Below are 27,373 nucleotides of genomic sequence, written 5' to 3'. Positions count from 1 at the left end.
GGCTAGGTGAAGCTCGGTGGGCGTAGCTACTTGACTAACTTCGAACCTAGTGAAGAAAACGGACAGCAAAGAACACTCTTAGCAAATTGGTTCAGTAGCTTGCCTTAACTGGTACCGTTAAATTCAGTTTCACCACGGTACCACAGCTTATTCGCGTCGGGTTACAACTTCTTCAATACAGCAACAGCTGTTCAAACGTCGGTAGACACACCTCCCGGGTTTCGGCACCAAATGTCGCGAGCCGCACGACAATTAACGACCCGGTTCACTTATTAAATACTTTATAAACAATCTACTACAATACAGAGCTGCAACTTTTATTCGTACAATAACTAACTCACTTAGCAACGGCCTTTAGCCAGCTAAAAAACCGGTTCAACAAGTTGTACAAGTTACGTAACATACATACACGTAATTAGTTTCTCGCGTGATCCGCGACATTTTACGGACCGGACCGGACCAGACCGTCGGACCGGAAGTTCCTGCTTAGCAAGCTAGGTGTTTAGCAGGTCTATTTTACGGACCACACCGGAAGAGGTATATAATTAAGGCATGTATTCACATGGATCGATGCTTTCATGATCGTGCGTGCTTTTTGAATTCCGTGTGCAAGGCTTGAGGGCGAGAGCTGATGTTTTCGCGGGTTTTCGGGCCCATCAGAGCTAGTGGTGTTCAGTAGCTATCTCAGCTTAATGTAGTGTGCCATTGTGCCATTGAAAACAGTGTGCAATTGTGCCATTGAAAACAGTGTGCCATTGTGCCATTGAAAACAGTGTGCCATTGTGCCATTGAAAACAGTGTGCCATTGAAAACAGTGTGCCATTGTGCCATTGAAAACAGTGTGCCAGTGTGCCATTGAAAACATCAGTTACATCTTCAGTTTGATTGTTTGCTGATGACTGTGTTATTTACAAGACTGTTACAACACCGCAAGATTCAAAGCAGTTACAGGAAGACTTACATAAAATATGTGAATGGACTCACAAATGGCAAATGAAAATAAATGTTAAGAAATGTGCTGTGCTGAGGTGTACTCGTTCCCTGAACCCCATACAATATACGTATACCTTATCAGGTCATAATGTCGATATAAAGAAGTGCCATACATACTTAGGTGTAGCGATTGATAACACTATGTCATGGTCATCACATATACAAACAGTAAGTAACAGAGCAACCAAAGTGCTAAATTTTATTAAACGAAACCTAAATAACTGCCCATCTGATACTAAAAGAACAGCGTATTTAACATTGGTTCGACCAATTATGGAATATGCCGCCCCAGTTTGGGATCTGTATTATAACACTGACATTTATAAGTTAGAAAAGGTGCAAAGAAGAGCTGCTCGATGGATTTTATCAGATTACTCCAGAAATAGTGTTACGTCATTATTGTCCTCTCTTAGTATACCTACATTACAACAACGCCGTCAGTCATCAAGATTAACACTATTCTATAGAATAATTAATAATACACTACCGATCTCCATCCCCTCACATTATCAAAGAACTCAATTTTGTACCAGGCAACATCACCCCAATCATTTCATTCTGCCACAAGCAACCCTCAACACCTATAAATATAGTTATTATCCTAGAACTGTTAAAGACTGGCCAATTAATATAATAGAATCAAGAAATTTGGATGAATTTATTTACGTACTTAACCTTCACTACTGTAATTAATTATCAAATTGTATGTATGTATGTATGTGTTTGATAGTACCATTTGGGGTTTTCACCCCCTGGGCAAACCAGCTGAGCTGACTGCCCAGTACCTAATCTTAAATCTTAAATTGTTTCGAAGTGGACAAGAGTGAAGATTTAGCTGTACTGTGACACGAAGTCGTAAGATGGTTAAAGCTTCAGTGCAGGTGATTCAGGGACAGAGATTGCAGATTAGCCATGTGCAATTCATTTGCAAGGCCATGTGTACATGACTTCTCTGGGGATCGCCTCAACATCGCTAATTATTATGAAACAATTGAGATAACAGTATTGGGGCATTACCAAGTCTCTTCTATCCAGAACTTGGTCAATTTGTTTAGATTTATCCTTCCTGAGTTAAACACATCAAAAAGTGGAATCAGGAGTTGGTTAGATGAAGCAGCCTCTGCCAGTATCTCTGCCTCTCAGCGGATTTTCATGGCGAGACAATGTAAAGAGTGGTGTCCGAACTAGATATGTAGTTAGCTAATATTGTAATTATCATTGTAATTGTATGTGTATAATTGTGTGTGTTTTTCTTTTTCTTTTTGTACCTTGCCATGACCACACTAGTGCTCTAGGCAGCCTACTCTGTGGTCGCATGCAGTCTGAGCTTCTTTCTTTTTCATTCCTGTACATATTTTCTCATGTAATGATGGCTCTCTCTCAATTGTAAATTAATTAATTGTAAATTTTGGATAGAGGCGTAGCCTGTTGTACATCCAAATCGCACACACAATTCAGTAGCTATATACCCATTAAAAATCATACATTATATTACTATAGTGTCTGTGCAGCAGATTCTTAAATTGATTAGGGGAGTTGGAGTCAATCACTGATTGGGGTAAAGAATTCCAATCGTTAATCACTCTAACTGAAAAGAAGGATGATCTCAATCACAAGCAATTTGTATGTGGCTTGAATAATTTCATGTTGTGTCCTCTTGTTGTAATTGTGGAGAATGACAAAAAAGTTCTCTGTGTTTATGGTATAGAAATTGTTGATCATTTTTAAGCCTATATAAGAGTGTAGTCCATGAAAGTAAACTCCCACTGTAGCTATTTGTTGCTAGTTTGTTGCTAGTTGCTGCCTATAGCTATAGTTAGGTGTCACTGAGCTGCTGAGCAGTTTGAGCAAGAAATTTTTCAGAAGGATATAGTTAGCTATATTGCTGCATGCCAGAGCCAAAACATTGTTTCAGTGTGTATATAACCAATGGCAGACTGATTCAGCATTGATCAAATTAATTAACACTTTTTCTCTTCTGATACAGATCAAGGAAAATTGACCAGTCAAAAATAATAGCTATGGCCTTTTTTATAATACTTGCAATTGTGTTTTACGTATGTATAGCATGCTAGACTATAAAAAACTGCTGCAATATTACACAGTAAGCTATACTGTAACATTTTCATGTGATATTGGTTTGTATAATTATACACAGAGGACTGGAAATCTGACCATGCGGCATTGCATACTGGTATCAAAATGGAGCAAAAGAACTTTCTGGCAGAGCTCAAGAAGGTTCACAGTGTGTGTGTGACACCAGATGGAAAGGACATGTGTGCAAGTCATTTTTAATGCTTGAATTGTTAAATATTACCTAAGTCTGATTCACGCACAATACCACAATGTACATATAGCAGTCCACTTTCCACATGAAACTTATAGATACAGGTGCTATAATCACTCAAAAAATTCAAATCACATAATGGTTACAAAAATACAGGTACATCCCCACTTCGAGACACAACAGCATGAAACTACAGCAATTCTTACACTGAAAACTGAAACTTACATCAAGGTGCATGTATGTGATTTGGTGTAATTACAATTACTAATGTACATGCATTATTACAAGTCATTAGCTACATCTCCTCCTCCTTTAATTGACAAAGCAGTTATGATTAAATAGTAAATAATTCTTATACCTTTTATAGGTTTAGTACAATTATGTCTTGGGTTACGATGTGGCAAAAGGGAGGGAACAGTCTCTGTTATTGGGTCTTCCCCAGATGATCCAAATGACTCAGTGGCTTCTTGATGTTGGTCTTAATGTCTCCTCCATATCATGTCCCCATCTAACAAGTAAACCTTAAATGACAATGGGCCACTCATGATTGGGTGTAATTACAATTAATAATATAATGCATGTGTACTATTATACAAGTCACTACACTCAGGGTTTCTGATAAAGCATGCAGTGATCACCACATCAGCAGTCAGTGCTAGTTATATCTAAAAATTTAATGCTACATGATGGTGACAGACATCACTGGCTAACTGTCAGTAACCTGACCAGGAATTACATACGTTTATGTTATATAGCATGTAGCTAGCTCTCATGTTTGAGCTCAAATGGCTTGGACAGAGAATCCATGCATGCATATTCTAATTTTTGTAGACATGCATCAGTGCATACGCAAGAATCTTGATGACTATGGCATATAGATTATTAGCATTACTTATTCTGTTGCTTTGTGACTTGGTTGACAACCTGGACCTTTACTTTATGACCAGCTGTGGGAATTTATTGAAATGTCTTAAAAATCAGCAATATAGTTCTCAATGTTTCCTATAGTAAAGGAATCTTCTATAAGAAGAGGGCATTTGAAGTCTGACAGCAAAACAATGTGATTCTACATTCCAAGGCAACCAGATTTCAATGATCTGATGAAAAGTGGTACCCTCAGGCCTCGGTGGTAGCTACTATGGCAACAAAGATGCTTGGAACAGATATGTTCCTTGGTCAGTATTGCTTACAAATTCAGCCTGTGCTTCAAATCATTATCTATACACATGCTTGATTATTTGGTTGTATGAAAAGCTTTCAAGCTGCTACATGTATACAGACTGATATATTGTTGAGTAGCCACTATTTGCAATCATTTGATTTGTTTTATCACCTGAACAGCATGCTCGACACTATTCAGTACTAGCCGGAGCTAAACGTTTGCTGCTGCCATGCAGGCAGCTAAGGGCATTAGCTTGCAAGATTGCTAAGATAATCGTCGTCTCTGATATGAACGAGAAAACTTCACCCGTGAACAGTTGCTTTTGAGGTTGTTATTTACTGTAAGCTACAGTTGTAGCTTTTGTGGGACTATATAGCTAGCTAGATACGTACGCCCAGCGCGAGAGTGACTAGAGGCTAGACCAATGCGAAGCTACAATCATCCGGCACGACAGAGCTGGCAAAATGCTCGTGGGCTGGCACACAGACTATTTCTAGTCTGGTCCGTAAAATAGACTTGAACATATTAAACACTTGGCTTGCAAAACAGGAACTTCCGGTCCGACGGTCCGGTCCGGTCCGTAAAATAGACACACCCCAAGAATTTGATGATCATCGTGTACTGAGAGTGATTGATAAAGCTGTTCACGTTTTTTGATTCATTTTCGTTGTAAACTAGTATTATGTGTTCGCTTAAAGTAATAGTTCTATCCTTAGCCTGTTTGGCTTGCTTCGACGTGACATATGGTGAGTTTTGACCACAACGGTCGAATACACTGTTAATAGCTGTTTTGCAACAAGGTTGTAAAGGGTAGCTACCTCGTGAAGATTACTTGAATTAAAAGTTTTGTATGTATTTTAGGCCAGATGTGCTCGTTGGCCACAAGCTGTGCCTCCTGTATCACACTGCCAACGAGTTGTTTTTGGTGTACCCAATCGGTGAGTTTATACGTGTGTACAAGTAAACCTTCACAAACGCACATTGATTTTGTATGATGCTTACACGGACATTTATATCTGTTTTATAGAATTTCACTGGATCAAGATGTATAGAGAAAGATGCAGTTAATCATGGATGTACTGACGAGTTCATCCAAAACCCAACAGGAAACTCAACAGTTGAACAAGTAAATAATTATTAAGAAATTTGTACATGTAATGGGTACTGAACAAGTGTACAGATCCCCAGGCCCAAGGGCAGGGACACAACATTAATACTACTAATATTGTGATTGAGGCTTATTTGGTAATAGTACTTCATGTGGCTCTACCCTATTGTATGGTAAAGTCACTAATTCACTATATTGCTGTATGACCCTTATTTATAATGTCATGTATGTAGATGTATCAAGACACACGATAGTGTGTCGTGCGGCCCAAGAAGCCGGCGCGCCACACCGTGAGTATATTAACAGGAAGAAAGAAAACGCAATTTTCATACCTATGTAGCTCTGTGATCCCTTATCCGATTGGAACCAAATTTGCTGGAGACGTGCCGCCCAGTTAGGGGAGTCTACATACCAAATTTGAAGAAAATCGCTCCAGCCATTTCCGAGATACGAGCGAACAAAATTTCGTTTTAATTTCTTCGTTTTCTTCTTCTACTTCTTCATTTCGCACACTTCGCAAAATCCGCCATAAAACACGAATGCGTACTCGGATTGGGCTGAAATTTGGCACACTTAAAGGGCTCATTAAGGCGGATCTGTGTACCAACTTTGGTAGGAATCCGATGAACATTCACGGAGTTATGACCGATTATTTGCGTAAAATAAGGTCGAAGGTCTGTCACGCCTACAGGGTAAACCCCTTGGAGGAATCAGTTGAAAATTGATATGCAGATGGAGCAACCATCGTAGGAGTGCCTTTTTGTGGTTTGAAAGGAATCGGAATAAAGACCATGGAGATATGACACAAAACCCAACCTGTGTCAAAATTACGCGATCGATTTTTATGAATAAAAAAACTATTAGTTTTCGTGTCTACCAGGCAAACCGCTTAGAGCAACGAGCTGAAAATCAGTATGTAGCTGGAATAATCATCATGGAAAGTTCTTGCAGTAGTACAGAAGAATCGGATTACAAATCACTGAGTTATGATTCGAAAGGCAACTACAAATGTAACGTGCAGCAAATGCGAGATCGAGATACTCTAATAGAACAGTCACCCTAATAAAGCATTCAGCTGCATGTATAATTTACTCAGTTATATTACATTGCAAGTTATTCTGTAGGGAATTCAGCTACAAACAAGTCACCCTGTAGTCAGATCAGCTAGAAGAAGGTACCTAATAGAGAGTTCAGCTACAAAGAAGCCATCATGTAGAGAGTTCAGCTGAAATAAATCACCCTGTAGAGAATTCAGCTACAAACAAATTGCCCTGTAGAGAGATCAGCTAGAAGAAGTTACCTTGTAGAGAGTTCAGTTACAAAGAAACAATCATGCAAAGAGTTTAGCTGCAAACAAATCACCCAGTAAAAAGTTCCGCTATGAACAGATCACACTGTAGAGAGTTCAGTTAGAAACAAGTCATCCTGTAGATAGATCAGCTAGAAGAAGTCACTTTGTAGAGAGTTCAGCTACAAACAAATCACCCTATAGATAGTTCAGCTAGAAACAAGTCACCCTGTAGAGAGATTAGCTAGTAACAAGTCACCCGTAGAGAGTTCAGCTAGAAGAAGTTACATTGTAGAGAGTTCAGCTACAAAGAAACTACCATGTAGAGAGTTCAGCAGCAAACAAATCGCCCTGTAGAGAATTCAGCTACAAACAAATCACCCTGTAGAAAGATCAGCTAGAAGAAGTTACCTTGTAGAGAATTCAGCTACAAACAAATCACCCTGTAGAGAGTTCAGCTAGAAACAAGTTACACTGTAGAGAGATCAGCTAGAAACAAGTCACCCTGTAGAGAGTTCAGCTAGAAGAAGTCACATTGTAGAGAGTTCAGCTACAAAGAAACTACCATGTAGAGAGTTCAGCTGCAAACAAATTGCCTCGTAGAGAATTCAGCTACAAACAAATCACCCTGTAGAAAGATCAGCTAGAAGAAGTTACCTTGTAGAGAGTTCAGCTACAAACAAATCACCCTGTAGAGAGTTCAGCTAGAAACAAGTCACCCTGTAGAGAGATCAGCTAGAAACAAGCCACCCGTAGAGAATTCAGCTAGAAGAAGTTACATTGTAGAGAGTTCAGCAGTTTAGCTGCAAACAAATCGCCCTGTAGAGAATTCAGCTACAAACAAATCACCCTGTAGAAAGATCAGCTAAAAGAAGTTACCTTGTAGAGAGTTCAGCTACAAACAAACCACCCTGTAGAGAGTTCAGCTACAAACAAGTCATCCGGTAGAGAGATCAGCTAGAAGGGTCACCTTGCAGAGAGGTCAGCTACAAAGAAATCACCCTGCTTCATCTGTTCTTCTTCCTGTAGTAAAGAAAAAATGACAGGTTAAAAAGCCCTAAAGCTGGCCATAGGCCGGCTTTGGGGTATACAAATACAAAAAGAAGTGAAATCTAATCCAAAACAGCCAAGCTGTAAAAAAAGAGTGCGGCCCTGATAAAGGCTATGGTGAAAAAAGATGTGAAATCCAAGGTGGCGGCCAAGAAATGGCTGTGATGGTAGGTTAATGGTAAAAATTTTAATAACAACAATTCAGGTGAATTTGGTGCCGCTTGGTCTTGGCACAAAATTCACCTGAATTGTCGTTATTAAAATTTTTACCATTAACCTACCATCACAGCCATTTCTTGGCCGCCACCTTGGATTTCACATCTTTTTTCACCATAGCCTTTATCAGGGCCACACTCTTTTTTTACAGCTTGGCTGTTTTGGATTAGATATATGTGACCGGATCTGTGAAAACCCGACATAATGGCGCAAGCCTAAATTTTCAGTATAGTCTATTGATTGCCATGGGTAAAATATTTGCGTAAATGAAAAAAAAATCAAAAGTTTTAATAAAATGCTTTGTTCTTTGTGAAGAAAGGGTGTAATGATAAAAACATGGATACCATCTTATTCACCCACTCAAGGGGAGTTCGTTTCCTAGCTGTAGCCTAAAGGATATGTGAGTTATGGACGTTTGCTTATGTCATGTTGAAGTGGTCTACGCGATCGATTTTTCTTCACTGATTTCATCTCCGTATGAGCATAGAAAGGTGGTAGGAGAAAAAGCCTACCACGTAATGGACTCCCCTATTCATGGCGAACACGATGGTGCAAGTTGCAACTCTGTACTGCATTGCGTTTGTAAGTTACAGTCGTTTTTGTAAACACCTGTAATTTATTTTCCCAATACTTGCTGCACAAATTGTGACTGGATCTACGAAAACCATTCTTATCGCCCAAGACAGGAAGTTTGATTTTTTCACACAAACACAAAGTTTAATGAATGCACTATCAAGTTTCACTGCCACAGTTGACCAGAGTAAAGTGGTCTGCTGTTGCTGGCTGCTTTTTTAAGCCACAGTGGCGAGCCATACAAGTGGTCTGGGGTCTTGATGGAGCCCTGGCCAACCAGGAGGTGGCTGTACAGCTCTGTGGTATTGGACAATTACCTGTGCTGTAAATTTCCTTTCATTTTAGCCAGTTCTGAGCCCTGAATGGCCCATAACTTGGCCTAATTCATCCCAACACGTTCCTTTTCAATTTTTGAACACCATCTTGCTCGCCTTCCAGGGCCCCCGCCTCCCACTCTTCTGGAGCTCGCCTGATACAGACAACCTCAGTTTAAAAACTATCTAAAATGGCGGGAAACTTAACTGTTGACTACTTCAGTGGATGAACAGGAAGGTAAGAAATTGTCGTAAAACGTGTGAACATTTGGTATGCGTAGCTACCACCATTGGCCAGCCACAGCACTCTGAATATTTAAATCTGACATTTCTCGATACTTTTAAATGGGCGATAAGACCAGTTTTCCCAGAGACAGTCACAAATGATCTTTCTGTTGCTGCTACTTTGTAGGGCTGTAACTCCAAAAGTTGCTGGCATACAAGGCTGAAACTTGGCCAGAGCATACACTTGGCTAAGTAGATTATAAATATTCAATAATAAAGAATTTGAAAAATGCGCCATTATGTTGGGTTTTCGCAGATCCGGTCACATTTTTTTAAAAATTGAATTTCTAAAATTCTCAATTAAATTGGTAGGCATTAGGTATAGAAACTAGCAATTAGCACTTTCAAGTATACATATAAGGAATGGAGACCCTTGCTAATATTTCTAGAGGTACGATTGTTTATTAAACATTAAACTTGTGTAGTAACTAAATGAGTATATTGGCAGACATTTTGGTTCACTGCATCAACACATAAAAATCATCTTGTTTTCAATAAGTACAACAGTTGATCAGAGGTGGTCAGTCATGTGTCATCAAACATCTTAATGTTCTCAAAGAAGAAAATTCAACCCATAAGAGCCCTTCTTTTCTAGCTATTAAATACTTTGTATGGCTTTCCTAGCTAGGAAACTTTTATGAATGTGACAAATTAAAATTAAACAACTTCATTATTTTCATGCGCCATATTTGGTTGTACAGTAGTGTGTCATAGGATGATGTGTGTGAAGAAGATGAAAATTGATGTTTCGCCATCAAAATGTCAAATTTTAAATTTCTACCCCAACTTTGCTAATGTTGGTTGTATGGTACACTTCAACCCAACGTGTGTCTTGAGAAACAACCCAAAAGTGAAAAAGCTTCTTTTAGGCTTTCACAGAAATACATAAGCATACATCAAGTGGAGATGTTTGTTTTCACATGATGATTAATGCTATGATTTTGTGTTTCCCCATTAGATCAATCCAGAAATGTTTTGGTATCTTCCCAAAATGTTTTGGTTGTTTCTTTCCCGCTAATTATAAAGTCACATCCGCTTTTAGAGATATAATATTACCATTCACACAAATGAACATGAATCTTGAGCCTTACATGGGTATCACATATAAATAAGGACCAGGCAGGAATAAGTTGTACAGTGTGACAAAATTAAAATGGACACACTAATTTATTTAGAGATGCTGATTTGTGTGAAATATGAAACATTGTGCCATTTCGCTTACAAACGCAATGGCAAAAGATCTTCAGCTATGACAACTTGTTTTAAAGGTAAACAGTTTTGTAGGATCATGGCAATAAGATGGTTAGTAATATGTAAATCTACACTACTTTCTTTTAGTGTTGCACCGATAACCGGATCTTATCGGAAAACCATATCTCGGCTTTGTTTTTTTGTATATTGGTATCGGATCGGCACCACGATGAAAAAAGCAGCAGATACAGATATATGCATGTATTTAGAAATACATGCTCATGTGCACCAAATGATGTTTATAAATGCATAGAGTTGTATTGCAATGTTGTTATTACTGCTTCAGTGTACTGTCAGTTGTTGTTGTTGTAGCAATATACTGCCGCTATAAACAAGCTAAATTGATCCTTCACAATCAAATTTCTAGTAAAAATTGCTACAAAACAGAATGCTGTGCTATATCGGATCGGTTACATGTATCGGTTTTAAAATATTATCCAATATCGGTTATTGGAATATCGGCAAAATCTCATATCGATGCAATACTACTTTCTTTATATTACTGGTAATGCATGTCAGCTAGACATCCACTACAGTGAGTACATAGGCTGTGTTGTGGCTATTGTTACTTTACGTGCATGCAGTTCAGGTTTGTTTCTAATGGTTTGAATTGCAGTGTGGTAAGTACTGCAGCTGGTTATAGTAACTAGGCTAGTTAGTTAAGAGAAGCCTGAACTTCATTCATCCAACAAAACTCTTTCATCTTGGAAGGGTGCATTGTTGTATAAAGAGAATGTCGATGTGCTTTTTTGCAGTGGTTGGTGTAAACAACACATTTACGTATGTGTATTCAATGAAATAATACTGTAACAATTGAATTTTCCATTTTAGTAGACATATTATGTACACATGAGATTAAATGATCTTCCTTCAGTTTGTTCCTGCTAGGGTATATTTTCTTATGCTTGTAATGATGTTTAACAAAAGTCAGGAATGAACAGGAATTTGATATTGTAATTTTTAGTCCTCTATTCAAATAGGAGCACTGGACACTATTATAGTAGATAATCATGTTCAGTAGCTTTCTTGTCCTCGTATACTGTGACCTCAAGGTAAGTTGTCTTTGAGGCAATAGCTACATGTAGTCCTCTGAGTTGATAACGATTCGTTGTTATCTCTGGATGTAATTAGGATGTTTTCCAAATCTCCAGGGAGTCTTACAATCCAGCAGTTACTGGTTTAGGCATCATTAAATGAATCATATTATCCAATTACATCTTTGTGATAGTGCTTGCTTATGTCTGCATGCCTCCCTCTGGGAAATGCTACCACATCAAAAAGATTATGATGAAGCCAAGAGGGTTTCAAAACCATGCCTTTTCCTGTTTCTTCTTAGTATTAAAGTTGTATATATGAAGTACAGAGTGCCTACCAGCCAGAGTCCATAATAAAGACTTGCTACAACAACCAACCACCTAGGCAGTCCGTACAGATATGCTTCAGCTGGCTGACTCATTAAAACCTACAGTATGGTTACTTTCATAGTTTAAACACTGGACTAGTCGGGAAAAAATTGAAGGGTGACCAGAAGAGGTTGCATGCATCACATTAATTTAACACTATGATGGGCATGAGTGATTGTATTTCATACACAGGTTTTTCATTGAATGGCTAAATATGATAGTTGATTCTATTGGAGATTTAGTTGTTATTTTTTATACCACAAGATGTTTGATGATGCCATCTCTGGCCAATGGCATCTCTCTTCTATTGGGGGGGGGGGGGATCATGACGCGCTTAAGCCCATGTGCACCATGAAGCGCCAGTTAAAATATTTTTATTAAACAAGTGATACTCCTGTTGAAATACCAGATTATACATCAACATTCCTATTATAATCATCTGTTGATGAAAACCATTCTACACTCCCTGTACCATGCGTCGTCATCGCTATAAGCCCTTTCAGTGTTTGCACAATACTATTATAAATTCACGTAGGCTTGTCCTGCCCCTATGTTTTTAGTGGCCTAGTAAAAGTATACCCATACCTCAAAGAAAGAATGAAATGGGCTTTCTCAATTTCTGGCTACGTTTGCGTGCTGTCAATCATATAATTGTTGTTGGTTTGATTGCTGAGGACTGCATGAAAAGATGGACATGTAACAATCACCTCTACTGCACATACCCCACGAGTTTGTCTATTGTGACAAGTACTGTATATAGTCTGTGGACATGTGGGCTTAGGCAGTCTATAATCAACATGTTGTGGTTTTGTAACAGATTCCCCACAGTCCTTGTAATATAATTGTAGATACATTGGAACTCTACATACGAATCTGACAAATTTTAAGGAGGTGGTCCTTTTTCGTATGTAAAACTGCATTGGTAGAGAACCTATAGGGAACACAGAAACAGTCCTTAGTAAGATACTGTACTTTTTCTTTCTTCATGGAATTGTGATAGGAGTCTGATTTTCTAAACAAACTGTTGTACTATGAAGAGTACATTAAACAAATTGTCAACATGATATGTTGACATAATAATGGTCATGTACAGATTATGTAGGTTGTCTGTAAGTCTACATGTATTTAGGTCATGTTGTACTATGTACATCTTGGGTAGTCTGATGTCTAAGTCTCCTTGCTCGCTGGTAGTGTTCTCTACAAGGTTTGATTAGAGATCATTGAAGAAAGCTAGTCAACACCTGCAAATATACTAGTGAACATTTAATCCCTAGCCCTGATTCCTGAAATAGTTCAATGTCTACATACACTTTTTTTTTTTTAAGAGAAAGTACAACCCTCTGTGATTCCTAATACACAGTACTACTGTAGTGTATGATGCGTATAAAACTGCACAAAACTTTGATAAAATACATAGCATCACTGCACAACATGTGATAGGCTGTTATTTGATGCAGTGATTATCCTAACTTTACTCACTCGATAGTAACATATTATAGTTGGATATCTCAAATTTGTATGTGTGTATCTTTTCTTAAGAGTCTACGTTTGTGTGCACTCTAAATTCTGTCTTGTACAGTATTGCACATATTATAGTGTTTGTATTGTTGTTGCTTACATTCTATTGTATTGTATATTACTTTAGCAAAATGACTTTGGTGGTGACGACTTTGTTCAGGTATCTCCTCAGAGATTTAGTGTTCGTCTAAGACCAGGTAATATACATATATACCACTGGTAGTGTGTGTGTGTGCGTGTACATGTGTGTGTTACAGTATGTGTGTAACCTTCCAGGACAACCCCAGACTATCAATGTCAGTGTTCAACCAGCTAATAATTTTCCAGTTGATGTTTACTACCTTATGGACCAGTCTTTCTCAATGAATGACGATTTAGAAAATCTCAGAAATCTGGCTGAACAGTTGGGTTAGTGCATTATGAATACATACATGTGCGTGCGTGCATGTGTGTGTAATTATTGATCGAAACTTAGTCAACAACCAGGCTAAGCATTATTTTATTTCTAATAGAACAGTCACACATACAAGTTGTATCTGTTATTGCTCTACAAAACAGTAGGTATACTAGTGTATTAGTGGGGGATCATGTTCTAATAGTAATAGTCAAACAAGTTGTGTATAGTGAAGAATTAATAATGAAGGATAGTTCTTGGTATAAACATATGTTGACGCAAACTATTGCCTGCACCTTGCATACTACCTTGCATACTACCTTGCATACTACCTTGCATACTACCTTACATACTACCTTGCATACTACCTTGCATACTACCTTGCATAACAATAAACTTTTTTTTCCTATTTTTATAGCTAGCACTATCAGTGCCATAACCACCAACTTCCGACTGGGATTTGGGTCATTTGTGGATAAACCAAGAGTGCCCTACATATCCGTTGAGCGGACAAGGTTAGTCTTCCATACGTGTTCATGATTTCCATGTAACTTCTGAACAGTATGGTTCTATGGTAATACTGTTGTGTAGTAGGGATCACGAAGGTTTGGGGCTTCCTGCCTATACCTCCTCAAGAAAGCATTAAAAAAAAAAAGCTAACCTTCAATACAGTCCATAATAGCCTATGTTCATAGAATGGGAGGCTTGTTTACTGTAGCTTGAAACTTGTTTGCTCGTGTGGGTGTGTGGACAGACACGCATACATGCAGACACACATTCCCCGGTCCAGTTTTAATAAACCAGGCATGTACTTAGTTTAAAAACTAGAACATTTGCATTTGAGTAGGGATCATAGAAATAAAAATTAGCGAAACAAGGGAGGTCATCTATACCTGTGGCTATGCTAGTGGCCATTTAATCTCTGCTTCAGTAATGGTTATGCAGTTGACAGGCTGAAGTAGGAATTAAATTTCCACTATTTAAATTTTTTTGTACATTAAAATTCACTGTATCTCCTGCTATTGTATGATTTGCAAGCCCATGTCATATTATGTAATATTAATTTGTTCATTGTACAGGCTCGAAAACCCATGTCAAGATCCTAATGTTCGTTGTGAACCGACATATAGTGCTCGCCACACTTTTACACTCAGTGATGATGCTACAGCTTTTGTTGTAAGCTAACATTTTGTTGTAGTGTTCTGTCCATCTGCTTTGTATTAAATTTCTGTCTAGTTAATGTGCTCTTGTTGAATTCCTATAGGATGAAATCCAAGATGAAATAATTTCTGGTAATCTAGATTCTCCAGAAGGTGGCTTCGATGCATTGCTTCAAACCATTGTCTGTCAGGATGTAAGTTGGTTAGATTTTACTTTATGATTTTTATGTTGTTGTTCTTGCAGATCATAGGATGGAGAGATAATGCTCGTCATATTATAGTATACCTTACCGATGCAGGGTTTCATTTTGCTGGAGATGGAAAAGTAAGTATATGCTGTATGGTAAAGGTGGGTTTGCCTCTTCAGAAAAGTTGTCTCAGTATAACTTAGTATCTGGCTGTTTAACATAACTAATATAGTAGTATAAAACAGTACTTAGTTGTTTTGTGCATCTGTAATATATACAAAGCATAACAGTGTAACAGCTGTAACTACTCATCTCAGGTAGATTTTTTAGTCCCTGTGTGTGTGTGTGTGTGTGTGTGTGTGTGTGTGTGTGTGTGTGTGTGTGTGTGTGTGTGTGTGTGTGTGTGTGTGTGTGTGTGTGTGTGTGTGTGTGTGTGTGTGTGTGTGTGTGTGTGTGTGTGTGTGTGTGTGTGTGTGTGTGTGTGTGTGTGTGTGTGTGTGTGTGTGTGTGTGTGTGTGTGTGTGTGTGTGTGTGTGTGTGTGTGTGTGTGTGTGTGTGTGTGTGTGTGTGTGTGTGTGTGTGTGTGTGTGTGTGTGTGTGTGTGTGTGTGTGTGTGTGTGTGTGTGTGTGTGTGTGTGTGTGTGTGTGTGTGTGTGTGTGTGTGTGTGTGTGTGTGTGTGTGTGTGTGTGTGTGTGTGTGTGTGTGTGTGTGTGTGTGTGTGTGTGTGTGTGTGTGTGTGTGTGTGTGTGTGTGTGTGTGTGTGTGTGTGTGTGTGTGTGTGTGTGTGTGTGTGTGTGTGTGTGTGTGTGTGTGTGTGTGTGTGTGTGTGTGTGTGTGTGTGTGTGTGTGTGTGTGTGTGTGTGTGTGTGTGTGTGTGTGTGTGTGTGTGTGTGTGTGTGTGTGTGTGTGTGTGTGTGTGTGTGTGTGTGTGTGTGTGTGTGTGTGTGTGTGTGTGTGTGTGTGTGTGTGTGTGTGTGTGTGTGTGTGTGTGTGTGTGTGTGTGTGTGTGTGTGTGTGTGTGTGTGTGTGTGTGTGTGTGTGTGTGTGTGTGTGTGTGTGTGTGTGTGTGTGTGTGTGTGTGTGTGTGTGTGTGTGTGTGTGTGTGTGTGTGTGTGTGTGTGTGTGTGTGTGTGTGTGTGTGTGTGTGTGTGTGTGTGTGTGTGTGTGTGTGTGTGTGTGTGTGTGTGTGTGTGTGTGTGTGTGTGTGTGTGTGTGTGTGTGTGTGTGTGTGTGTGTGTGTGTGTGTGTGTGTGTGTGTGTGTGTGTGTGTGTGTGTGTGTGTGTGTGTGTGTGTGTGTGTGTTGAATACTGTGAAGACTTTAAATAGAGTTTAAATTTATAGTGCACTTTGCTTGCCAGTAGCACTTAAAAATTGGTTGCTATAGTATGTGTATTATTGTTGTAAAGGTTGTAAACTGATTACGGCTCAGTATGCATGTCATGTAGGTATGGCCACAAGTAACTAGTATATTCATCATCCTAGAGAGTACCTGTATTTGAATACATGGCCCTAAATTGAGTATGTGTTGTTGTTTTTTAGTTGGGTGGTGTGGTAGTACCCCACGATGGTATATGCTACCTCACACGAAGAGGTAATGTGTTTATGTACTCAGATTCACGAGCAGGACAATTTGTAAGTGAAAAAATGCACTGTGATCAGAACATGGTGTATGTGTGTACTAGGGTTGGGCAATATTTCAATAAATTGCCAATATCGCCTAAGCAAGTGCTCGCAATACCATTATTGCATGTATTTTGCCTTCGCAATATTATCACATGGCAATATTTATTGCATTCCTAGTGTGTACTGTATGGGTATACTGTACAATACGTGCAAGAGTTCAGTAAGGTTACCCTGAAAAAACTCACTGCCACAAGTTCACCTTTGATCAAAATAATACCTATTTATTGGTGTTGAAAATGATAAAGCCTAAAAAAAAAACAAAAAAAAACAGAGTGAGGTGTTCACACTCTGGTAGTACTAGTGGCAATGCATATTTACCCCAGTTAGACATTCTCACTTGCTACTTAACATTATGGGTATAAATATATCTATTTCTTTATGACTGAATGATGCTTATAAATGGTGCATTTGGTTATAGGACTATCCATCTGTTGGTCAATTAAACTCTTTGCTACGACAGTTTGACATTATCCCAATCTTTGCTGCAGAAGCAACGGCACGTCCATTTTATGAGGTTAACAATATGAACCAATCTGTTGTACTCTAACATATTTGTGGTATAGTATGTAATACTAGTTTCATACATGTATTTCTCAGAATCTCCGTCAAGTATTGGATTCAGCTTTTGTCGGGACATTGGCAAGAGATTCCAGCAACATTGTTAACCTTATTAATGACACGTACAATGTAAGTACTATATTTGTTACTGATAAATACTGTAGATATAAAAAGTAAACTTCTGAATGAACTACTTCTTTCTCAGCTGTTTGGTTGATACTGTTCACTGTCATGCTATGCTTTAAAAATCTAAATTATGTATCTATATTGATTGGCTGTATTGATGTTTGGTGTACTCATGTGTGTGTGCTTTTGTGTAGACCATATCTCAAACAATAAGACTGCTACCAGATGATCTTCCAGGCCTTGAAGTTGATATAGTGCCCATGTGTGACAAGTAAACATTATATCTTGTACTGTATGATGTGTTTGCCATAATATACTTTAATACAATAGTACATACTTGACCAGATTTTGGAAGGGAAAACCAGCCTTAAGGATTTGACAGCTCAAATGTTTATGAATAAAACTTTAAACTTGCTATCAGTAGTGTGAATTGTGGTGAATTGTGGTAAATTCTGTGAAATATTCCAGCAGGTTCTTAGTTTTCATAGTGGTAACACCATGAAGTGTAAAATTCTGATATTATAAGACTGATTTTCCAAAGTCTGGCCATATTTGTGGGAAAACCGGTCTTAACGCCCATGACATTATGTTAATCCATGCACTGAAGTATGCAAGAGTTATGGCCATGTATATTTCGAAGAAGAAATAACGCATTTTTAAAAACAGTGTCTTGTTTAAAATGATGTTTTTTATAACTTCTTGATGTCTTTTGGCATAAAACTACATATCACTCAAATCCCCATTCATCAAGCAATCTTGAAACGGACCCCATCATTGTAACCCAAAGCATGCAGAAGATACGGAGCTGTGAAATTTTCAAAAGTTTCATGAATCGATTGGGCTCAAAGGGATAATTATATGATTATTAAGTGACCTTCTTGTATTAGCTGCTTTTACCAAACCCAGCAGTGAGCCATATACACAAGCAGTCTGGGGCCTTGAATGAGCTCTGTATGTTGGATATATACCAGTAATGTACTTTGTCGCCTGTATAACTTCATCAAACTGATCGTGTACGTAATCATAAACAGAAATGATGATGTCTCACTGCTTTACATATATCAACGCTACTGTTCACTCCACTCCATACAAGTAGACCTTTGTATAATTTATTTTAGTGGCACTTAAATTGTGTCCAACAGACTCCAACCTCCTCGGGTCAATCAACCTACTGTACTTACATGGTCATACATACATGTAGTTAAATGCTACATGTCTTTACTTTGTATAGCTTTGATATGTCTTTATCATTAAATTTACTATAAAAATTTTCAACTTGATAGCATTAACAATCTAGCTTGCACAGGAGTTGAGATACAAGAGACAGTAAGTAATCTCTTCCAATAACAGTTATATATAGTCATTATAAGCTCTTTTTTTAATTTTTAGGCAAATTTTATAGTTTCTCTGTCAGCTCAGTCATGTACAGAAGAGTTACAGAATGGTGCTAACCTGACTGTAAGGGTTCCTGGCTTTGGACAATTTGTGGTGGAGATAGAAGGAGTTTGTGACTGTGAATGTACCGATAATCCTGTATGAAAAACATTTTGCTTGCAAATGTGCTTTGTTATTTATAGTATATTTATCCTAGAACCGTGATGATCCAATCTGCAATATGGGTAATGGCGATCTTGTTTGTGGTCTGTGTGAATGTGATCCAGAATGGTAAGTGCAATATACTTATTGTACGCAAGTATCCTTTTAAAGTGCTGCACTGTAGTTAGCAATATGCATATATAGAATATGTCATACACTATTGTGTATTATATTTTCAGGGTTGGTGATAGGTGTGAGTGTAGCACAGACAACATCACAGCATCAGTAGATGACTGCCCGTAAGTTTCATGTATAGTATACTTACTGTGTAAATCAGGTACTAAAATGTGCTAGATTGGGGCCAAACGGTGTGGTATGTACTTCTCAAGATCGTGGCACTTGTGTGTGTAATATTTGCCAGTGCAATGAACTAGAAGTAAGTGATCATCAAACTGTGCATGAGTGTTTCTGTGTATTGCTCATTTAGTATACACATTGTGTGATATTTGTTTCCCCTTAGGGTGGTAGAAGGTTCTTTGGTCCAGCCTGTGAATGTGACAACTTCTCCTGTGATCGTGATGACAGGAACTTGGTTTGTGGAGGTACGTGTGTAAACAGTTTATTACAGATGCAAAGTATGTCTAGTCACCTATTTTCTACAATATAAAGATCATAAATAGTGTGGGACCATTTATGTAGTTGGTCTACACACACACATACATACACACACATACATACACACACACAGAGTCTATACAGTTTTTGTAAAGAAACTTAAGGGCTGTACTATTCGTATGATTATCAATGTACTTGTGTAGGTCTAACTAGAGGTATATGTAATTGTGATCGAAGCTGTACCTGTCTACCTGGATGGATATCAAGAGCTGAAGGAGGAGCTTGTGACTGTCCATTAAGTAATGTCACCTGTGAGAGTGGATTGGGGGTCAGTCTTGTTAAACCCCTTCAGTATTTGTTGTTATGTTGTGATCTGGTTTATTCAGTTACAATGCAGTGACCGAGGAAGTTGTGTGTGTGGTGAATGTGAATGTGATGAAAATATCTTTTCTGGACCATTTTGTGAGATATGTACTGGCAGCAGAGCGGTAAGTTGTGTATATATACTAATTACCTGTTACATAGCCATTGAGTTGTGGTTGTGCAGACTAGCAGACTATAATAATGTGTCTGTTTGAATTGCTATAGTTGCGTGTGCGTGTGTGCGTGTTTCATTATGGCCATTTCCTTCTTTTGTCAGAGGTGCCCTGAGAACCCTGAGTGCACCGTGTTTCGGGACTGTGTTATATGCAGCACTATGTCAGGTAGTGAAGAATGCTCCGATGTAAACTGTACATTACAAAGGCTGGAATCTAGTGTTGATACTGAAACATATTTGATTGAAGGAAGTTAGTTAAAGCCAATATTCTAGAATCCATGATTTCATTAAAAAAAATTTTTTTTTGCAGCTTCTTTAACATCGTTTTGTCAGATTTCACAAGGTGGTTGTGCCTATCAATACTTTGTTGGTACCAGTGGTATCACTTTCACCAGTGAAGGCACTATTGTTGAATTAATGAGTATAGGTAAGAGAATTGGTACTTTGTGCTATGTAATAGTGATTTGTTAATACACTAGTACAGCTAAATTTAATTCAGTGGATACAGGGTAGAGCCTATGAAGAATCCAAATTTTGTGTTTCCCTTAATAACACTTGAAATGTATTATAGTAAGCTGCTTTAAAGTTTTACTTGTCGGTACTTGTTTAGCATCTGTCTCAAGCCAGTGTTTAGCTTTAGATGGAGTTTTCCATGGATCAAAAAGTCAAAATAAAAAACATCCTATGGAGGAGAACTTGGTCTAAAGCCTACGGAACAGTCTCAAAGGAGATATCCTTACTTGGCTTGTTAAATGCTCTGTGGTGTGTTATTTCAAAATTAATAATTGTTCCAGACCATATAACTAGTGCATAAACAAATGTACTACATTCGTTCAATGGTTCGAAGGGTGCATTGTTCGAATGACATAAATGATGCGCAACCTGGCTCATATTGGCAATTGAAATTTACAGCAGAAGACTGCAAGAGTCCAACTGCTCATCACAACAATGAGCCATTTTCACCGTGGACAGTTAGTTACACTTGAGACACTAGAAAGTAATTGAATATGGTTGTACGCAAAGCCACTAGTTGTCTAACAAGTAAATTAGCTTGCGCCACGAGTAACCACGTCGCGAGGTGCAGTTAGGAATGTTGCTGAACAAGCTATATAGAATTTTCGCGGGTTGTGTACTACTGTTGTAGTTGTAAGGTCTTTTAGCAGCAGCTACATCTTGTTTTGTATTTTCTCTAGCTGCCAATCTTGTTACACAGATGAATTATAGAGTGCCAACACGAGAAATACTATTTGCCAAAGGGAGCCAAAACAACAACTATTGTTTTGTTAAATGAATTAAGCTACAATACACTCAAAATTATGCCATTTGCTACCAACTGCATAATATGTAGCTACGGCTACATAGCTACAATATTTGTCAAAGCTTCGAATGTTGCATTCAAACCTTTGAAGCTTAAAATCGACATTTGTTTATGCACTACCATAGAGTGTCTATAACCAGTAGAGGAACTGAGATGTTTTGACCAGTTTTAGTCCCCACAAACAATGCACATATCATCATCAGTGGTTTTTTTTCCAATGTACATATAGTACACTGATTTGTAAATATGAAAAACAACACAATCTTTTTGTGCCACTTTCTAAAACATTAATGCACGAACATCGCGTCACTGAAATGCCGCTATGTCATTTGAGCACATGTTGTTATGCTCATACAGCTATAATTGTAATTTTCCTTCTTTAGATTGTTCCGATGATGGGGTGGAGCCGTGGATTATTATTGTAGCCATCTTGGGTGGACTAATATTACTGGCCATCATCGTTCTGATCATCATCAGGCTGATCATTGAACTAAGGGTGAGTATGTGTGTGTAGTGTGTGCATGCGTGCGTGTGTGTGTGTGTATCTTTTTTTTATGTATTAGAAACACAGTTGATACTAAATCCTTTATAGTATTAATTTACTACTTTGTATTATCTAGTACATCGTAGAGTTTAGGCAATGGAAGAAAGAGTTGGAAAGAGTTCATTACCCTAAGGTATGCATTTATACTTGACCATTTAGCATGTCTTACTTTTTTCTTTTTCAGAATGACAACCCAATATTCAAGAAAGCTACTGAAGATTTTGTAAATCCAGCCTATGGAAAATAGTTGAACACAAACATTAAAAAAAAAGAGTCATTAAGAATTTATACACATTTCTCTATGTAGTTGTGCATGTTCATTATTTGTGGAATAGGTTACCCCATATGTGTTCAGTAACTTTATACATGCACAAATGCAACAGCTATAACTTAATTTTATTAGTGTGTCAATTGTGTTAATGTATGTACATATAGTATGGGACAAGGCCAATTGGGTTTGTTTTACTTGAGTCATCTTGTTTTACTGCAGTCCGATATGTATCTCACTAGGGGACCTGTTGTAGTAGTATTGTCTAAAATGCTACACATAGATCTAGCTGGGCTGTCTGGCTACTGTAGTCATGTTACAGCTATGGTGTATTTTGTATTCAATTTAAAGATAGCTACATGTAAATGAAGAAGGTGAGAAGGGCTGCACTAAAAAATGGCAAACCTGGAATCAACCAAAGCAAAAAGGGTAGGTGTGCGACCAATAGTTATAAATCATGCCTCACTCATTGCTTCCATTTTGTCACTATCCCTGACAGCTTAAGGTACAGCACAGGCGGCAGCTTAAGGTTTTATTTGTATTTGACTTCTCAGGTTTGTTTTCCTTACTGGATCAACTGTCTTTCTGGACGTTTGTTGACAATCCCACTTTTTTTGACGTTTCTCTACCCCATAAACTTTTTGGTCAGCATTTAGATATGGACCATCTTGTTTTTCACAGCTATTGGATGAGCTAGTTCCGACAGACTTCAGCAGACTAGAAATAAACACTTTCACAGAGAGGCAGCCAAGAGAAACTTGTCCAGCCTCACCAAAGCAGTGAATTATGACCATGATTACTGTAGTGCTATTTCAGCAAGCCAGTATAAAATTGATAGTGTTCCTGCACCACAACGTACATTTGGTCAGAAATCTTTATAAAGAGCATGTGATGTCTGTGTCAATCCAACAGATACTGGAAATAAAAACTGAAACCAATCCAGTATTTTTTTCCAGTTCAAGTACAGCTTTACATTGTGACCAACGATTTGAAGAAGATATTTCAAAGGCATATAAATTTAATGCATTTTTAGCCCCTATAGTTCTGTATATTCTTGTTCATGATAGTGGCTTGCAAATTGCTTCTGTTTCTGATATGAAAGAAAGTGTTTCAGAACACAGAAGTCAGTTCAAATTATTTCAGAATTTGCTAGTCTGACAGAATTTCCACTACACCAGAACACTGTTGATAGAGTGGACAATGTTGGAAGGAAAATGTGTGTGCCAGTATGTGTGTGTTTCTATAATAAGCAACGGTCAATATGGTATTATTTATTTCCTGTCTAGCTAATAATACCCATTCTCTGAGATGTAAGAGGGCCTTTCTACAATAGCCACATTAGGAGCCAAGAAATGTTTTGTCAAGGTTCTGTCTCATTAACCCTTAGTTTCCACCAATAGCTTTTGTCGTTCACAATATTATTTTTACAAGTATAGTAGTCTAATCAAAATAGGGACAGACCCACCACAAATTGTAACATAATTTTTTCTCCATATTGCACTACATATTAAATTAATGATCTCAGAAATTATTCTAATAGAGCAATCACATATATCAGATGTGTTGAGTATAAGAAACTAACTATGCTTCTAAAATTGCTGCCATATTTTTTGTTGAGAGCATGCCCCCTCTCCCAGCCATATGATGCACTTTATATTGCAAAATAATTGTATCCCACCCCATATTTTCAGTGCTTCCTAATATGCCTCTAAGGTAATAAAATTATGCTCTAGCCCCTTCCCTCCTTCTCTCCAGACTTGCCTCTGTAGCTTGCTATTGAACCAGATCAAGAAGTTGACACTCTGGGAGTAGAGTCAAGCAAAGCACATCCAGTAGCTAAAAAGGGGGCTAGTTGTGGCCTAAACGATAGACTTTGGCTAGTCATAAATTGTGATAGGGCTGTAAATGTCAGACTAAATATAACAAGCTGCACCACAAAATAGTATTAATTATGCATAAAGTTAAATGTCTTTACAGTTGATTACAGGTATTTGACAGAAAGATCCAATCTTAGGATAGCTATTATTCAAAATTCTCTTTTGCAGTCCACTATATTAAATGTCTAAATCTCTAATAAAACAATAGTTTATTCTACAAATCACTTTCAAACCCTTGGCTTCTATTAATACTACAATGTTCTTTTTTTTCTATTCGTTCACTTCTGATAATTACTTCCATATGTCTCAATCATTTCCCTCAAATTGCTTCCAGATATAATCTCAAACAGCTAGCTATTTAAAAATAATGGAGTATGCCAAGTACTTCCATCAATGGGCACTTTGCCACTTAACTCTTATATACTTGAATGATCATGACAATAATATTATAGAACACAAAATTATGTACTATAAAAATACACAAATTTTGTTTCAACTACGTGTTAAAAATAGCTACTCTATTCGACCTTCACCCTCAGGTATGGGCTATATAGTTGTAAAAATAATGTTGTTTTTAGCCACTGATACTGGCAGCTGAACATCTGATTCACATGACAGGTAAAACTGTGAGTGCATAAGAGATTATGATATATGCTGTCACTCAATCCAAGGATAATTGTTAGATCTCTGTGGATGCATTGATCGATATACTGATTACAAGTAGAGGTGTACCGATATGGGTTTTTGGCATGTACCGATATCCGATATTGATGCAACCAAAGAAGCCGATAACCGATAGTCGATCCGATATTTGCATTAATATTTTAAGTACACGAAAATGTACAATTACCTACCCTATGTACAACATGTGCATGTATTCATTGCTATACTGTACCTGTGGTGGTATACAGCTTGAGTTTCTGTTGTGCAATCCAGACAATTAGGCACCCACAAATATTTTTATGTATACTCCCATGAAGCCTAAAACGGATATTTCTGCATTACTCCGCATTCTAATGGCTTGTGAGGAAGCTGATACAGCAAGTTTCCTTGGTTATCCTGTGACCCTTCTTTTATTACAAAGGTACTCTATAACTGCTTCATTTGTAAAGACTGAACACTAGAATCGCGTGCATTTATATGGCTTCTCGTAGCCGGCGTAGCGCTTGTTGCAGAGTGAACAATAAGCCACTGGCACTAATGGACCACATGAATAACGTAGAAAACCAATGTACAATCCGTTTATGTACAAACAATTGCTACTGTATAAATATCGGTAGCGATATCGGTCCTCCTGCTGTTCTGTACCGATACGGATATTGGTAAAAAATGCCATATCGGTGGACGATATTGTAGCCGATCCGATTATCGGTACACCTCTAATTACAAGTTGATACAACTACCTTAGTTTCAGATGATTATAAATGTAAGATGAGAAAATAGTCAGAAAAGTGATGACTATGCTCATCACACAATATTTCACCAGATCAGGAGCAATAACTTTACATGGACAGTAACAGCATTAATTCCACTTAATTGTGTCTATGTTACGTTCTGTCAATGAGTGTAGAAGTTTAATTAAACTGAAATTTTGGCATAGTAAACCACTTCTAAAAACCAGTCTGCACATATGTTATAGGAAGCATCGAAAGAGAAGTGAGTTAAAAAGAAATCAGAATAACAACTAGAGTTACAAATAAAACCCAAACTAGCAGGGTCAAAATACTCTAATAGAACAGTCATCAATTCGGCACATAAAATTTCACATATTTCCCCAAGGGTGTATATTTAGAATGGTGATCTAGGCACTTCTTATCAATTAACTGTGAAGAAAAATTCTGTGGCAGGTAGTGGCCTCAAATCACATAGATTGACTAGACTAGACTATAGCTACAAGGAAAACTGAGTCCAGTACCTCATAACTAAGTCCACTAGTCAAGTCCAATTGGTGAACTTACAGCATTTCAATTACTCTATTAAAACATACTGTGACTCTAATGCAAGGAACACTGTATGGCCCAGTTCTTCAATCTTATACATAATCAGTGGTTTTACTTGATCATCACCCGAGCCATGCTGTAAAAACTCAACCATTTTTACTGAAATATGGTCCGATTCTTGCTTTCCCAAATATTATGCATTCTTATAACTTTAATTACATGATTACACTCTTCACTTCCTAACCTTAAACTCTTGTGTACTTGCAGCTATATAATATATTATTGGTATCAGCATAATTCAGCAGCATACATAATTATTAATAATAACTAGTGATGTCATTAACAATCTATTAAAATGAGTATTAAAATTGTAAAGTGAGCTATGTTTAAAGTTTTTATTGCAATAGCTGCAGATGCACTCTTTTTTGCAACTTTTAAAGTACGTAGAATTTTGCTGCATGGATAGCTGGCTAGTTATATAGCTACGCCATTTAGAAAATATTCCAATGTCAAGAGTTCATATATTATACTACGAACTCTTGATGATTTTGTATATCGAAATTATACAATTTCTATATAGTGTGCTTATAAAGGTTACTACTGATCCAATACATAAAGTACTATATAGACCAGAAACCAGCCTCACAATACGTTAAATAGTATTGGTTAGGTAGAAACAAGCCCAAAAATATCTTCAGAATGCTCAATCCCACACCAATGTCGTCACAGTGCTATAACAGGTACAACACATGTAGTGTGAACTCCCAAACATTTCAGACTTGATCGGTTGACAAATGTATAACTTACACTGGGAATGAACAACACAATTTGCAATGATAATAATAAATATGGGTGGTGAATGTTGCTGATAATGAATAAGCAAGTCATCATACTTGTACGTACACGCCAAATGGGAGAATCATTTGGTGGTACTAAAGGATCAATGCGCTATAGCTATGTAGGTGGATACAGAATGAGCCATCATAATCATTCATCTTGTGGTCTCAATAACATTGAACTAATTCAACACTGACAAATGTCAAATATTCTGAAGGACAAATAGCTATACTATTCCATAAGCACTCCAGGGCCCTCGCAAACCTCAGTACAAAGGACAATGTTTCCTCAAGCCCTAATACCTGGCACCATGCTTGGCTGCAATATCCCACATCATAGGC

At 37.8% G+C, this 27,373-nt stretch overlaps 1 protein-coding gene across 1 annotated transcript; it reads left to right on the top strand.

The window, feature by feature from the left end:
* The first annotated feature begins 5,041 nt into the window (after positions 1 to 5,041).
* LOC136249459 (integrin beta-1-like) lies at positions 5,042 to 22,534 on the top strand. The gene is made up of 26 exons (XM_066041469.1): positions 5,042 to 5,188; positions 5,304 to 5,380; positions 5,470 to 5,568; positions 13,576 to 13,645; positions 13,725 to 13,856; positions 14,261 to 14,357; positions 14,922 to 15,018; positions 15,107 to 15,196; positions 15,247 to 15,327; positions 16,732 to 16,824; positions 17,294 to 17,389; positions 17,473 to 17,562; positions 17,754 to 17,830; positions 18,843 to 18,885; positions 18,949 to 19,092; positions 19,151 to 19,224; positions 19,335 to 19,394; positions 19,450 to 19,531; positions 19,616 to 19,697; positions 19,914 to 20,038; positions 20,097 to 20,198; positions 20,351 to 20,498; positions 20,559 to 20,675; positions 21,950 to 22,062; positions 22,187 to 22,243; positions 22,295 to 22,534. The coding sequence occupies exons 1-26, from the start codon at positions 5,125 to 5,127 to the stop codon at positions 22,355 to 22,357; spliced, it is 2,373 nt and encodes a 790-aa protein (XP_065897541.1). The 5' UTR covers positions 5,042 to 5,124; the 3' UTR covers positions 22,358 to 22,534.
* The last annotated feature ends 4,839 nt before the right edge of the window (positions 22,535 to 27,373 follow it).

Source organism: Dysidea avara, chromosome 3, assembly GCF_963678975.1.
Source record: "Dysidea avara chromosome 3, odDysAvar1.4, whole genome shotgun sequence".
Taxonomy (NCBI): Eukaryota; Metazoa; Porifera; class Demospongiae; order Dictyoceratida; family Dysideidae; genus Dysidea; species Dysidea avara.
This window is presented reverse-complemented; position numbering and strand designations above follow the sequence as displayed.